The 15,465-nt window shown below is 45.3% G+C and overlaps 1 protein-coding gene across 1 annotated transcript in view; it reads left to right on the top strand.

Moving 5' to 3' along the window:
• The window catches only part of ALK (ALK receptor tyrosine kinase), a 746,236-nt gene that overhangs the window by 633,648 nt on the left and 97,123 nt on the right, over positions 1 to 15,465 (top strand). The window contains exon 8 of the mRNA XM_055541746.1: positions 384 to 484. Coding sequence (XP_055397721.1) covers positions 384 to 484 — 101 coding nt within the window. The remainder of the gene's footprint in view (positions 1 to 383; positions 485 to 15,465) is intronic.

The following is a 15,465-nucleotide window of genomic DNA, read 5'->3' on the forward strand; positions in this document are numbered from 1 at the left end:
GATAGTGAAGGTTCTGAGACCACTGGAGGGCAAAGCACGGGCATGACTGGAAACGGGGGGCAAGGGTGGGCCTGGGGAAGTCCAGCGTGCTTCAGGCTGCTCCCGGGCTATGAGCTAAAGCTGGTGGCCATGGGAGATTAGGGCATGCAGTAACCCAGATGTACGGTGCTGGGGTGTCACAGGCCATTTAGAACGAAGACCTCTGCACAAGCCTAGTCTCATAGTCAGTGATAAGCAGGCTGTCTTACCCACTGGAAGCAGAAGCAACAGCGTCTTCAGTCCCTAGGCTAGAGAAGAATAGTGCGGGGCCCGTTAACCTTGCACCCCAAGGCCCTTCAGGGCACAAGGATGGTGCAGTTTTGACTCTTCTCCTCTCTGCCCAGGCCACGCCCTATTGCTCAGCATCACTGACGCCCCCACCTCTGAAAATGCCACAGTGACCAGCGCTACATTTCCTGCACCCATGAAGAACTCTCCGTGTGAGGCAAGTCTTGGTGTTCTTCTAGTTCTCTCCCTGCTCCTCCCACTTCTGGGCACTTCCAGGTGAACGCGCACAGATGAGCAAAATAGACTGATGGTCAGGCTTCTTCTTCTCCCGTGGGAGGACCAGAAGACCGTTTGCACCATCTTCCAGGCAGACAGTAGCTACCAGCATGGTAAAGTCCCGTCTTTAGCATGGCAGAGAATTTCACCTTAAACACCACACTCAGCTGCACTGAACTATTTGCAATAGAACTTTGATGGCAGCAAACCTCCAAAATATTTCCAAGACATAAGAGGCGATGGTAACAGCAACTTTTTATAGAATCCTTAGATGTCAGTCTAAGATGTCAGCCTCTTACAATACATTTCAAAGTTTCAAAGCATCAACACTTTGACTTACGTAAGTATCACTAAGGCATCAATGGCAGTCGGTGAAGTGCCTCCAGAGTCACTGGCCCAGACAGTTAGCGTAGCTGTTACCCCTTCAGTGTGGGAACTGAGGGCCTGGTGCCAGGATTCTTAGCCCAAGGTCATATTCTCTAGGGACCAGGAGATGAGCTTAGACCCCCAGAGGGCCCAGTGATTAAGCTTATGGACTCTGGAATCAACTACTTGAGTCCAATCCAGGTTCCACCGCTGACTGGTGGCCTAATTTGTTTTATCCATTAATAATCTCTCAGTGCCTCAGTTTTCCCACCTGGGAAGTAGAGACTCAGAGTGCCTACCCCAGGGAGGTGAAGCTTAAATAGGTTAATATTTGTAAAGGGCTTGTCATGCGGTCTAGTACAAAGTAAGTAGCACAAAGATTAACCAACAATGTCTGAAACCCTGTATAAATATGCAAAGAAGAATGGGGGATGAGGAAGAGAACTTTAGCCAACAACCAGACTGTGCTTCTCCACACTGGCCCAGCATTGCGATAGTACAGCGCACACTGCAGGAAGTCAGGACTGAATTTAAATTTGGCCAGGCCTCTCTTTCTGGAAACTCACAGGAGAAACTCCTTCCTGGCTTCTTCCAGGAATAACTTTGTGCTCTGGGAGCAATTTGTTGCCTTTCAAGTTGTGGATATTGCGAAACTGACCAAATTCACATCCCCTCAGCAGGCTGGTAGCAGTGCCCGGCAGACGGGGCTTTGACCAGGAGAGGTGCAGCAAAGAGGTGATCTAGTCCCTGAATCCTGACTCGTGTGACTCCATGGACTGTAACCCGCCACAGTTACCCATGTAATACCACAGTCTGCATGGTATTTCCTCAGCAAGAATACTGGAGTGTGTTGCCATTTCCTGTACAGGCAAATCCAAGCTCTCTAGTCTTTTTGTGAAATAAAAACTCACAGACATAAAGCAAAGGAGAATGGAAAAGATATATCAATGATGGTTTTTTAATCAGAAGAATGGTAGAATTAAGTCTGTCTTTACCCAGTAAGTTCGCAGCAGCCTCGCTCCTGATTCGCTTTTATATTGTTACTTGACATCTGCCCCAAGAACCTCACCTTCTCCTAGTGTATGTTTTATGTATCTCTGTGAGCCACCTTAAATCCTTTCTGGAAGAAGTCAGGGCACAAATAAGTAGATTCATTATGTTAAATTGTATTTGAGAAACCATGATCTCCGCTGCAAATGGTGGAATTACTCAGTCATCGTTGATACTTCTCGGGTGTCTCAGAGCATCACCTAGAAAGGGAGGTTTCTTAAGAGGAAGTCTAAAGGAGGAGAGGTGATTGGCCTGTCTGACAGGCAAGGGGAATCCTTAAAATCACTTAGCCTTCTAATTTATTTTTCACTAGATTTCATGTGAGCCTGATTTCAAAAAAAAGAAATGTCAAGGTAAAAATGATATTTTTCTAATACGTCATCATTTCTCTAATAACCTTTGGGTTGATCAATAGCTTAAACAGGTGTTTTGTTTTACTGGCCTATTTTATTATTCCCCCAGTCACATTTGCTCTGGGCGGTTTCTGCTATTTCCTGCCCTTTTCCAGAGCTTGGCTCAGCATGAGGAGTGAAGGGAAGGCAGGGAGACCACTCGGTTTTCAGCTCACAGTTATTTCACATTCAGGGTTTCAGATCATTCATCTCAGGCTGCTGGGTCTTTGAATTCCCAATGTTGGAGAAATGTTTTCATCAGAAAAATAAATGGCCAAAATAGAAATATGCATTTCCAGGTTTGTAAGCCCTGCCATCTGTTTATCTCGAATCCTAAATACAGAAGGCAGGAAGTTGATTTCCTTCTCCCAGGTTGGCTGAATGTCGGTGACAGAGAAACAGGTGTTGCATTGCTGTGTGGGACTGTGTGAGGTTAACCTCCCTCCAACCCTAAAGGGGCCTCCACTGGCTATGCGGCCCTGGTGCAGGAAGGTGGACACTAGATAGAGCCATGGGTGGAAGTCTCTGGTGAGAGTCAGGCCCATGGGGACAGGCTGGAAGCACTGAGCTCCCAGCAGACACCCACCCCTGAGCATCTTCTCTAAACCCTGACAGTCCTGGTCCACGCCTCCAGAGAGTTGAAGTAATTGCCGAATAACTCAAATACTCTTGAGAAACTACAGTCATCAGTGGATCCCAAAGGGAAACTGGTGTTGCCTTCAATGCATTTCCTTGAAAATCTGGCTACAAGCTACTGGTAGGTCTGTGTTTCCCCAGTTGCAGTCACTTGGAAAATATGACAAATGTAGATTCTTGGGCCCCACCCCAGACTTCCTGAATGACATCACTGACAAGGGCCCAGGAATCTGCATTTTCAAGCCCCACCATTGGTGATTTGGATGCACACTGAAACTTAAGAGTGACTATCCGTAGGCGTCCTTGCCTGTTGTAACCGAAATTTATTCTGAACCCAAGCTGAGAGCTATCCTCCATTACCTGGGGTGCCAAAGATTATGATGTAACTTGCCTTTTTGGAAAGATGAGTCTGAGGAGGGATTAGAATTGACTGATGGGGTGGGGGACAGAGGTGGTGGAGACAGAAGTGGGAGCCACTCTGAGAGCCACGTGGATCTAGGTCAGTGGCCTACCGATGATGGAGACATACCCAGGGTGTGCCTTTGTGCCAAGCAGCTTCCAGGGCATTTCAGAAGCATGCCAGCTCTGGCCTCCTCCCTCCAGATCCCTGCAGCCACTGTCGCCAGGGCCTCTCTCCACTGCCTGGCCTTGGTGCAGACGCTGCCACCTCCATGGCTCTGCACTGTGGCATGTGGGGCATGAATATTTAAAGACCTCTGCCCAGCCCAGCCCCACTCTCCTACCCACAAACTATTCTCTGCAAGAAACTGAGGGGCCACTTAAAACACATTCAGATTTTATTTTATTTTAATTTTGCTGAGCTCCAGTTCAAATAATTAAAGTTGCCACTGGGGAGGGGAGCCTTGCAGTGGCTTTTATGCGCTTGCTTGCTGTCAGAACTGCTCGCGTCCCCCGGGTGGGGACACACACTGGGATGTGTCTAGCATTGCAGCTGCTGGTAATAAAAAGGACGGGAGAGTGGCAGGGGCCGTCTCCGCCCCTCCCCCTGCCTTTCACACATCCTAGCAGACTGAATGTCTCAACAAGCCCCGTGTGGTTTGAAATTCTATTTTATTTGAATAGCCTGAGCTGTGACTAGAATATTTTAAACCATGTTCTCAGGATGGAACAAGGCCTGGGGGGAGAAGGGGGGAAGTGGGCTTCCCTCAATCTCTTTCCCCCTCCACAATGTAGAAGTAGTTTTCCTTCTATGAGCTGCAGAAATGAAAGGGACCCAGGAAGTGGGAGATGACCCACTTAATTTATGCTGATACCCTAGGGCAGGCCAGTTCCCGGCTACTGGTTTTCTGACCTTGCTGAAGCTGCAGCCACCTCTGTCCTCTCCATACACGCATGTGCGAACACTCAGACACACACACCCTGGGGCTGGAACACACCTGGCCTTTCTGTCTCTGGCATCTGCCCTGTAGTGATAAAAGCTTTGATTAGCGACTGGGAGCTGCTGAGACCAGGGCAGAAGGTGACCAGTGGGACTCCTCCATGTCGACATGGGCTATCTAGTCCACAGGGAAGGAGACCTCCATTCAGTCATTAAAATCAATGAATATGGACAGAAGAAGATGGGAGAGGAGTTTGGCCTCTGGAATTGCCCTCTGCTGTCCATTAAATTCTGTGCAAAGCTCCACTAGGAAGGAGCCTCTTGTGGCAGGAAGCCAGGGAGTTTTTCAGCAAATTGCTCTCTGGTTGATATTGTAAGGCTTTCCAGACTGCTGGCGCTTATTCCTGGACACAGAGCCCATCCTTTCCTGGGGATTTGGCTGGTGAGACATTCTCCAGCATCTCAGTGTAAACCCGCATCTCAGTGAGTGTCATGGCTCTGTTGATGGGGCTTGGTCAGGCTGGCCTCACTCCCTCCCCTTGGGTAAACAAATAGGACTTCCAGATAGGAAGAGGAAAGGAACTTTGAGACCCCTGGGTTTTAACAGTTAATTAATTCAATGGCAAAATCCCCCTTGGAATGGTCAAGAAAAGAAAAATAAGAGTAATCATAATTACTACAGGATGACTTGGGGCAAGGGAAAATACAAAAGCTGAGGGGCTCTTCCTGTGTCAACCCCACCAAACCCTCACAAGCAGGGGCTAAAGATGCTGAGAATATTCTATGTAGCTCACTTCCTGGAGAAGATCCTATGTGTCAGGGGTTGCTCCGCCCGTGATCTGGGTCAGGGTGCATGCAGGGCGGCCCACGGAAGAGAACAGCCCATCTCCTCAAGACAGGAAAGTAATGTCCCCAATGTGCACAGCCAGTACATACAAAATCAGGATCAAACTCAGGTCTTATGACTTGAGCCCTGTGCTCTTTCTGTCACATTACCCTGCCCCTGCCAGGGGCAGATGGTACCTTCTCAGCTTCCGGGGAGCTGACGTGGGCCTTGGAGGCATCCCTGAGGACTGGCATGGCTCTCACCTCATCCAGAGACCCCATCCTCCTCACCACAGGGTCCTCATCTCCAGAGACAGGGAGGAAAGTCATACCAACCATTTTGTAACAGACTAGTTACCCGCTTCATCTCTCCTCAAGCTGGGACTGGTCACTGGGTCTAATTCCTAGGCAACCAAGGGAACATTGCGGCTTACCCGCAGAAGCCCGGTGTTATTCGTGCCTTGTGTGTGTGTTGTTCCCAGCCTCACGTGCTCTCACTTATTTTAGCAAATCAGGAAGGAGAGGCTATTTCAAGAGGCCTCGTGAGCTTGATCCTGAATAAAGCTGTTGTGTCCCGAATCCATCCCATCTTCTGCATTGAACATGTGCCCGCCTGGGGGAAGCAAAGTGCCCCTTGCCCTCTTCCTATTCACTGTCCTCCCCTCAGTCTCTGCGGAGTGTTGACTGGTAGAGGAAAAAGCAGTTTCCTGCTGAGTCCACCTAGGACAGCCTTTGCCCCTGTGTGGCCAAGTGATGCTGCACAGACACCTTTGGTGACCGTAGAGACCCTCTTTGTAAACAGTAAGGGCCCAGTGCCAAGCTCGGGGGCAGACTGGGGCAGTACCCTCCTTAGATCCCTCCACTAACCTGAGTTGGACTGGATATCCAACTCCCATCTCATCTAACAGTGTGACATCCACTGCAGTGACAGAATGCTCACCAACTCAGCAGCAAATCCCTCTCATCTTTGGATAGTTCCAGGCTTCAGGGTTTGCCTAAATCAAGAGCAAATGCAGCTAGACTCACCAGGGCTTGTTTTCACACCCTCTGTTCTCTGCACCCCTCCTTTTCTTGCTTTGGGGAGCCTTGAAGAAGCAGAGACAGAACTCCATGGTAGCTATGCAATACCCAGTTGGGTGGTCCATCCCTGCCCAGGACATCATGGTGGGCCCGGCAGGAAGCAGTTTCCCTCTGGCTCCCATGGGGTGACGCTGACATCTGAAGCAAGTCAGAGCAGCATGGTGGCCCCAGGCAGCTGCCTGCCTCCTGCCCTATGGCCCAACAAGCACGACATCTCCTGTGTCTAGAGGAACCCAGCTGACCATTTGGGGCCAGGGCAAAAGGAGCATCATGAAGGCAGTGTGGTATGGTGGTTGGAGCAGCTCCTTGAGGTCCCGCAGTCCTTGGTAGAATCCTGCCACTTTCTAGCAGGGTGACCTTGGGCAAGTCACCTCACTTTTCTCAGCCTCAGGGTCCTCTGCAGAGCTGTTGGGATAAACAAGGAGACAAGTTAGAAAAGTGCCCAGCCTGTATCTGGCCACATAGTAGATGTTTAATAAGTGTGGTTTCTGCTTCTCCACTGCTGTGTGTATACATGTGTGCTAAGCTATGTTTGACTCTTTGCGACCCCATGGACTAAAGCCCGCCAGGCTCCTTTGTCTGTGGGATTCTCCAGGTGAGAATACTGGAATGGGTTGCCATTTCCTCCTCCAGGGGATCTCCCTGACCCAGGGATCGAACCCATGTCTCCTGCAGCTCCTGCATTGCAGGTAACGGCTGCTGTTACTATTAGTATCTGACTTTTGTGATGACTCCAAGATCAAAGGCTGGACCTGCCCTATCCAATGACCCTCAATCTGGAGAGTTAAGCGAGGGTCCTCACCCTCAGGACAAGAAGCGTGGCAGCTGCCAGGACAGGGCCAGAAAGGTAGCATGGCACTTGGCTGGGCTGGACAGACACACAGATGGCTGGCGGGAGGTCCTCACTCAGGCGGCGAGCCAGCAAGTATTCCTCTCAAACCCACCATGTAACCAGCCAGCCATGCAGGAGACAGACCACAGGAATCTGGGATCTTTTAAGAGTGTTTATTCAGCAGAAAATTAAGAACACTTACTTCCAATATGACAGGTCCTGGTCTCCAAGTTACTTATGAATCACTTGGCTATGTTACAAAACGCAAGCCAAAATTCTTAACTAGAGCCCTCAGACACCCTAAATCTTTGTACTCCTAGGAGAAAGAAACCTTCCTTTAGTCTGGGGCTAAGGGAGGGACCCTTAATAACCGTAAAGTAACTAAAGGTGTGCAGTACCCACCCCCCATCAAAGGATGGGATATGTTCTAAGACCACTAGCAGATGCCTGGAACCACGGATAGTACCAAACCCTGTATATCCTATATTTTTTCCTATGCTAGCAGGTGGCTGGTGTGTACAGCATGGATACAGTGGCCAAAAAGATGATTCATGTCTCAGGCGAGACAGAGGGGGTCAGCATGAGTTTTCATTGTTTCGATCTGCTACTCAGAATGGTATAGAATTTAAAACTTAAGAATTGTTTTTTTCTGGAATTTTCCATATAATAGTTTTGGACTGAACTTGACCTCGGGAAACTGAAACTACAGCAAGTTAAATGGCTGATAAGAGGACTACTGTATTTTTTTAAAATAGTGATCCCCTCCCATGTGGCTGGCACTGTGCTAAGCAGGTCACTTGCCTTATCTCATTACCAAAAGAGACTTGTAAGGAATTGTTGCCCCATTTACTGATGCAGAACCTGGGACTTCAAAAGCTTAAGTGACTTACTAGTCACCTTTGCTATTAAGAGGCAGAACCAGGATTCAAAACAGGTCTGTCCAACTCCTAGGCCAATCCTGCAAACACTCTTAACATCATTGGACTTGACTCAGGTCACCTGAGTGTGAGTCCCAACACTGCCATGTAATGAGCCATAGGATCTCAAGTCAGTCAGTGTCCCTAATTGGGAATAAAAATGCCTGTGTTACTTGCTGCGAGAATTAGATTAAAATGCAAAAACTCTTTGTATTCTCTTCAATCTTTTATGAATGGCAGCAATTATTATGATCCCTCTTCTTACTCTGCATAGGTGTGAAGAAGTCACTGCTGACATAAATTCAGACAGGCTATATTCTTATTTCTCCTCTGAGTCAATTAGCAATGCAGGCAGCTTGGGAGCATTATTTTGCACAATGCTGATCATTAGCACTGGGGGGATGTGCCCAACGTACCTGCTTCATCCTAATTAATTAATTAATTGTGCAGCCTCTCAATCGTGAGCATGTCCATGGTCCAGGATGAGCACAAACAAGGTGACTCCTCATTGAGTCTCAAGGACCCAACAAATATGGCCCTACTGAGATGTGGGGCCAAAATCATTCTTACCTTAGTCCCTAGAGCCGGGAAGCCGCTGGAACCTAGCATTCTGCCACCACTTCCTGCGATGTGGTTGATGCTGCCAGAACACATGCTAATGGGCTAAAGTAATCAACAGTCATTGTAATTACAGTCGGACATAATTAATTTAATACCTTTGAGTCATTCAAAATTAATACCTCAGCCATTACATGATGAAACTGAGGCATAGAAGAATTACTGTCAAGGCTCACGGGTGTGAATAAAAAACCTCCTGGGCACTTGGCAGAGATTTAGGTTTAGGTCCCATTCCAAGTCTATCTGTTAATCAAACGCCCTCGTGGCTCCCACTAGTGGCGATCATTCATGTGGCCAGGATGCACAGGGGCCAACCTGTTGAAAGCACACTCTCCCCAGGGAATAAATATACTCCCTGAGTGGCTATGGGTCCTACAGACACCTGAAGATGCCTGAAGTCCATTCTCTTTCTTTTTTTTTCTTTTTTTAATCACAGTTTTATTTATTCATTTATTTTTTTACTTTACAATATTGTATTGGTTTTGCCATACATTGACATGAATCCATCATGGGTGTACACGTGTTTCCCATCCTGAACCCCCCTCCCACCTCCCTCCCAATCCCATCCCTCTGGGTCATCCCAGTGCACTAGCCCTGAGCACCCTGTATCATGCATCGAACCTGGACTGGCAATTTGTTTCACATGTGATAACATACATGTTTCAATACCATTCTCCCATATCATCCTGCCCTCGCCCTCTCCCACAGAGTCCAAAAGACTGTTAAATACATCTGTGTCTCTTTTACTGTCTCACACACAGGGTTATCGTTACCATCTTTCTAAATTCCATATATATGCATTAGTATACTGTATTGGTGTTTTTCTTTCTGGCTTACTTCACTCTATATAATAGGCTCCAGTTTCATCCACCTCATTAGAACTGATTCTTTCTGATGGCTGTTTATGAAGATTGTAGGAATTTCATTTCACTGAGTCGATCCTGTTCCCCAGTATAAGGATTTCTAAAGCTATTTCTCAGCATCATCTCTATCACCCACAGGGAAACTGAGGCACAGAGGAGGCTGTCTGCCCAAGATCACCTCATTACAGTGTAATTCAAAAGAAAACATTGTTTTCTTCACACAGATTGGAAAGATAATCCTCTAGGGGGCCCGGAAGATAAAACACTGGACTGAAAATCTTAATACAGCATCCTTCATCCTGTCCTATTCTGTTTGTGTGAGCTGTTTATTTCTAAACTTATTCCCTGACTGCTTTTTCCAATACAGGAAGAAGGAACTAACATTGATAAATGTATTTGGTAAGTTGGGTACTGGGCTTACATAATCTTACTAAAGTCTCCCAGCAACTCTATAAGGAGAGTATGATTAGCCCCATTTCACAGATAAAGACTGAGGCCCTGAGATTTGTTGTTGTTGTTCAGTCCTTAAGCTGTGTCCAACTCTTTGTCACCCCATAGACTGCAGCACACCAGGCTTCCCTGTCCTTTACTATCTCCCAGAGTTTGCTCAAATTCATGTCCATTAAGTCAGTGATGCTATCTAACCATCTCATCCTCTGCCTCCCTTATCCCCTTTTGCCTTCAATCTTTCCCAGCATCAGGGTCTTTTCAAATGAGTCAGCTCTTTGCATCAGGTGGCCTAAGTATTGGAGCTTCACAGCTTCAGCATCAGTCCTTCCAATAAATATTCAGGGTTGATTTCCTTTAAGATTGACTGGTTGGATCTCCTTGCTGTCCAAGGGACTCTCAGGAGTCTTTTCCAGCACCACAGCTCAAAAGCATCAATTCTTTGGCATCCAGCCTTCTTTATGGTCCAACTCTCACATCCATACATAACTACTGGAAAAACCACAGCTTTGACTGTACAGACCTTTGTCGGCAAAGTGATGTCTCTGCTTTTTAATACACTGTCTAGGTTGGTCGTAGTTTTCCTTCCAAGGAGCAAACGTCTTTAAATTTCATGGCTGCAGTGACCATCTGCAATGATTTTGGAGCCCAAGAAAATAAAATCTGTCATTGCTTCCACTTTTTCCCCTTATATTTGCCATGAAATGATTGGACCAGATGCCATGATCTTACTTTTTTGAATGTTGAGTTTCAAGCCAGCTTCTTCATTCTCCTCTTTCACCTTCATCAAGAGGCTCTTTAGTTCCTCTTCACTTTCTGCCATTAGAGTGGTATCATCTACATATCTGGGGTTGTTAATATTTCTCCCGGCAATCTTAATTCCAGCTTGTGAGTCAATATTATGTCATAAGGAAAGACAGAAATGTTCTTTCTGATTCCAGAGCCACAGCATGACCCGACCTCATTCCCCAGAAGCTCCCACTTTCCCTTAGTCTTCCTTGCAAAGCCCACAGTTCAAGCAAGAACTAGATCCTCCTCAAAGTGGTGGAAAGATGGCACTCTTTTCCCACTTTCCAGTGATATCAGAATCCTCCCTTGACGCCGTGTTTAGTATAGCATTTATTGTTTCTTCTGATTACAAAAGTGCTCTACATTCACTGTAGGATATTAGGAAAATATAAAGAAGAAAATTGAAATTGCCCACAACCTTACCCTCCAAAGATAACCCCTTTTTTTGTACATATTTCTGTCCATTTCACCATATTTGTACATTTCTGTCCAGACAGATAAATGTAGATTTGAGCAGAGGGATAGATAAAGGATTTATATAAATCATACCATATAAGCATTTCGTATCTTCTTTCTTTGCTTAATATTATTCTTTCCTAGATCAATATTATTCTTCAAAAAATATGCTTTTACACTGAGTCTGTTCTAGTTATCAAAAGTAATAGATGTTCATTATAAAAATATTAGAAAAGAAAAGGCCAAAGAAGGAATAATATAGCCATAACTTTGTAACTTCACCAGCTAGGAAGGAATCCCACAGTTATTATTTTTGTACATAATCTTCACTGCTTGCTGTGTTTTTACTAAGGGGGCATGTGGATGACCCTGGCTGGGTGTTCTCTGGCTTCACTGTGATGCCTGAGAAAGAAGGAAAGACATGGGGTGCTGTTTTCAGAAACAATCTCAATCTTTTAAGTCTCTTACATGGCCAGGAATCCAGCATTCCTTAAGCCTCTGTAATTGCAAGTATTTCCCAGCATATTTTATTTGCTTGTTATCAGAAATCCACATCTGGCCTGCCTCGTGCTGAGTTGGGTTGATTTTCCATTAGGCTATTTATAGCTAGAGAGTTGGTATTTATTTTTTCCAGGTGAATTAGAAGATGGTGTACAAAATGTTGGGTTTTGCAGTGTCAATAGTCTCAGTTAAAATTAATAAGACCACATTAAAACTCTTAAAATTACAGATTCATACCCAGAATTACAGCCCTGGCACCTTAGATTAGAAAGAAGCTTTAACCCCCATTCAAACCTTGGATGTCCTTGACAATATCCCCAATCCTGGCCATCCAGTCACTACTGGATGACCCCAGTGTGGGGAATACTGGGGGAGTACCCATCCCACCCGCTAGAAACAAGCTCATCTCTGAGCATCACAGTCTGTTAAAAAGTGTTTTCTTCTTCTGTTGAAATGAAATACACACTAGAGCATCTGTCCTTGGTCTTGTGTCTGCTGCTGGGATATATACCGCCCTTTAGAAATTCAGAGAAACATAGCACCTCCCCCTCATTCCATTCCCTATGTTTGAGAGTGCTGCATGTTAATGGACATTATGGATACCATTGGGTCTCTTTTGTCTAACTTCAGCCTACATTTCATTCCATGCTGATTTTTTTTATGGATTCAAGATAATCTTGTGAAGTTGCCCATGAGATATTCATAGCAAACACGGGGCATATTCTAGACATAAAATTGTAGTAATTACCTGTGGAGGAGGAAAGGGCCATGAGAGAAAAAAATAGCATTAAGCCTAGCCACAAGGCTGGTCCTGCTTTACATACAGAACTTTAATTAATAAAACAACAAACACTGGTGATGCATAATTGGAAAGTCTATCAGGGCCCACCAAGAGAGGGGAGGGAAGGCCTGGAAAGGGCTGGCTGGAGCCAGAAGATGTAATTGCTGGTGGCGTGCTCCTGGCATTGTCTCTCTTCACTTGTCTCATTTGCTGTCAGCACGTAAAAGAATTTATTAGTCAAAAGCTATCACTTATAGCCTATATCTATTAGAATGGGCCTCGAAAGGATAAAAACTTTATTGTTACAGGTTCCAACAAGTTTTACATCCCATAAATATTATGTAGGATTTGTATAGCATTTCTCATATTTGTGTGAATACATTTGAGATACCCACAGACACACACACATTTGTAACTATTAATTTTCTGGCAGAGGCAGAAAAAAAGGTTGTAAATGGCTTAAAATCCACTATCTCCATTATTCTCCCCAATATTATTTCTATGATAATACCTTGTTAAAATATAAATTCTGATTCAACAGGTCTAGGGTAGGGCCTGAGAACCTGCATTTCTAACAACCTCCCAGGACACACCAGCACTGATGATTCATAGGCCACACTGTGAGCAACAAACATCTAGAAAACCTTCACAATAACACACCCAAAAGATTTAAGTATCACCTAATATGTTACGCTTGTATAGTGCTATAGACACGGTGGAAAGAGCATGGCACGTAGTATGGAATCCAGGTCTGCAGTATATGAGCTTAGTGACCATGCATGATGTGCATGGTTTTAGATTCCACATCCAAAAAATGGGTATGATAATTTCTGTAGGAAAGGATGTTATGAGTGTAAAATGAGGCAGAATATATACAAGTCCATAGTACAGCTCTCTAATATTTAATAAAAAGTCAATGAAGTGCTTTATCCTATAGGCAACCTAGAGAGAAGTTGATCTTACTAAGATCAAATTCCAAGACTGCTTTTTGCCTGCTCTGGGTACCTGAACTTGACTGTCAAGATCAAACCAGTCTACCTGATTTGAGTATCTGTATAAAGTGATATCAAAAGGGTTTTTGAACCTAGGACTATATAAAGAAAATGGAAGAGTTTGAAAAGTTCTTGAGCCTTCAGTCTGTTCTGGGAATCGCATTCTTCCCTCTGTATAGTTGCATGCTCAGTTACTAAGTCATGTCCTTGCTGCTGCTGCTACTGCTGCTAAGTCGCTTCAGTCGTGTCCAACTCTGTGCAACCCCATAGACGGCAGCCCACCAGGCTCCCCTGTCCCTGGGATTCTCCAGGCAAGAACACTGGAGTGGGTTGCCATTTCCTTCTCCAACGCATGAAAGTGAAAAGTGAAAGTGAAGTCGCTCAGTCGTGTCCGACTCTTAGCAACCCCATGGACTGCAGCCTACCAGGCTCCTCCGTCCATGGGATTTTCCAGGCAAGAGTACTGGAGTGGGGTGCCATTGCCTTCTCCCAAGTCATGTCCTTAGATACAAGTAATTAATAAGAGATATTCTGTAAGAACTGACATCAGTCGTCCAGTCCTTCTAAGAAATTGGAGAGGACCTTACGCTGTAGGTCCAAGATGAAAGTTGTGGTCCTGTTTGCATCCTCAGATTATCCCTATTCACTCTAAGCCCACAAATCTCTCACTCTCAAGGTCATTCTGAGTCTTTGTCCAGGGGTAATGTAGCAGCCATGTGAGGACCCTCTGCTGAGGAATACATCCTCCCCCACTGCAGGAAAAACACTCTTTACCTTAGTGATGGTGGGCACATCATAAGTCATTTTTTAGCTATTTACGAATTGCTTCTTACTCAAAGTCCAAGATGAAAATGGACCCCCCACCAAGAAGGCCAGGCTGCTTCCTGCACAAAGTAGCTTACTCTCCCCAGTGGTCTCAGCCTAGGCTGCACTTTAGAATTGCCTGGAGAGATCTGAAGAGTGGCCAATGCCCAGGAGCTATCAAAGGCTAATTAAGTCAGAGCCTCTGGGGGTGGAGTACAAGGTGTGAGGGAGCAAGAAACTTCCAGGTGATTCTAATCTGCCAGAAAGGTTGAAAAAAAACCCCCTGTTTAACCATTTCATTCACCATAGTGTGAGCTCTACTTTCATGTTCTTTAATTCATTCAATCTTTATAACCACCTTTTAAGGCCAACAGGGAAGTATATGTTTATTATCATAAGTTTGTCTCTAAGAAAACAGAGATTCAGAAAGGGTAAGTGGTTGGCTTAAAGTCATACAGTTAATTTTTGTTGGCCTTGGAGCACAAACTCCAAGTAATCCCATTGTCAACAGGCAAGGAAATAAAGATAGTCTGACAAGCCACTGGAGAATGAATGTTGATACAAAGATTCTTCTGGTACTTTCTAGAAAGGAAATGGGGTAAGTCGCAGGAGCACAAGGACAAGACCCTAGAGGTTACTCTCTAGTATCAGGCTTCTCTGCAGATTTTAATGCAGTAGGGTTGGAGTCAGGCCAAAGATTCTGTATCTCTAACAAGTTCCCAGGTAACATGGATACCAGTCTGAAGATCACTCCCTGAGTGGCAAAGCACTGACTGACTCTTAGAAGCAGAATCTGGAATCACTGGGGAAAGTACAGGTGAAGATGGTTAAGTGAAAGACTATATGTTCTGCACTGCCTGTATCTTGAGAAAGAACAGCATCTGCCTGGATACATCATCTTACCAAATAGTCAATGGATGAAAACATAAATGGCCGGAAAACAAGCTTTGCTAGCTGCTCACTGGCTACCAGTAGGCAATCTTACTCTAAACCTTTTGCATCCATTTCTAGAACTAGACTTCACTGAAACTCAGACAGTGCATCCCTGGGCTTGAGTTTGGCTATAGATATATGTTGTCTAAATAAATGGTAATACTGTAATGAAAGTTTAATTCTTCTCTTTATCCATAGCACTGAACAGTTGGATCAAGTGGCCATCTTAACCCAAGTCCTGACTATCTTATGTCAAGTGCCTTGACTGTCTTATGTCTACACTGTCAAGTGGCTCTGATTA

The sequence above is a fragment of the Bubalus kerabau genome, chromosome 11, assembly GCF_029407905.1.
Source record: "Bubalus kerabau isolate K-KA32 ecotype Philippines breed swamp buffalo chromosome 11, PCC_UOA_SB_1v2, whole genome shotgun sequence".
In the NCBI taxonomy this organism is placed as follows: Eukaryota; Metazoa; Chordata; class Mammalia; order Artiodactyla; family Bovidae; genus Bubalus; species Bubalus kerabau.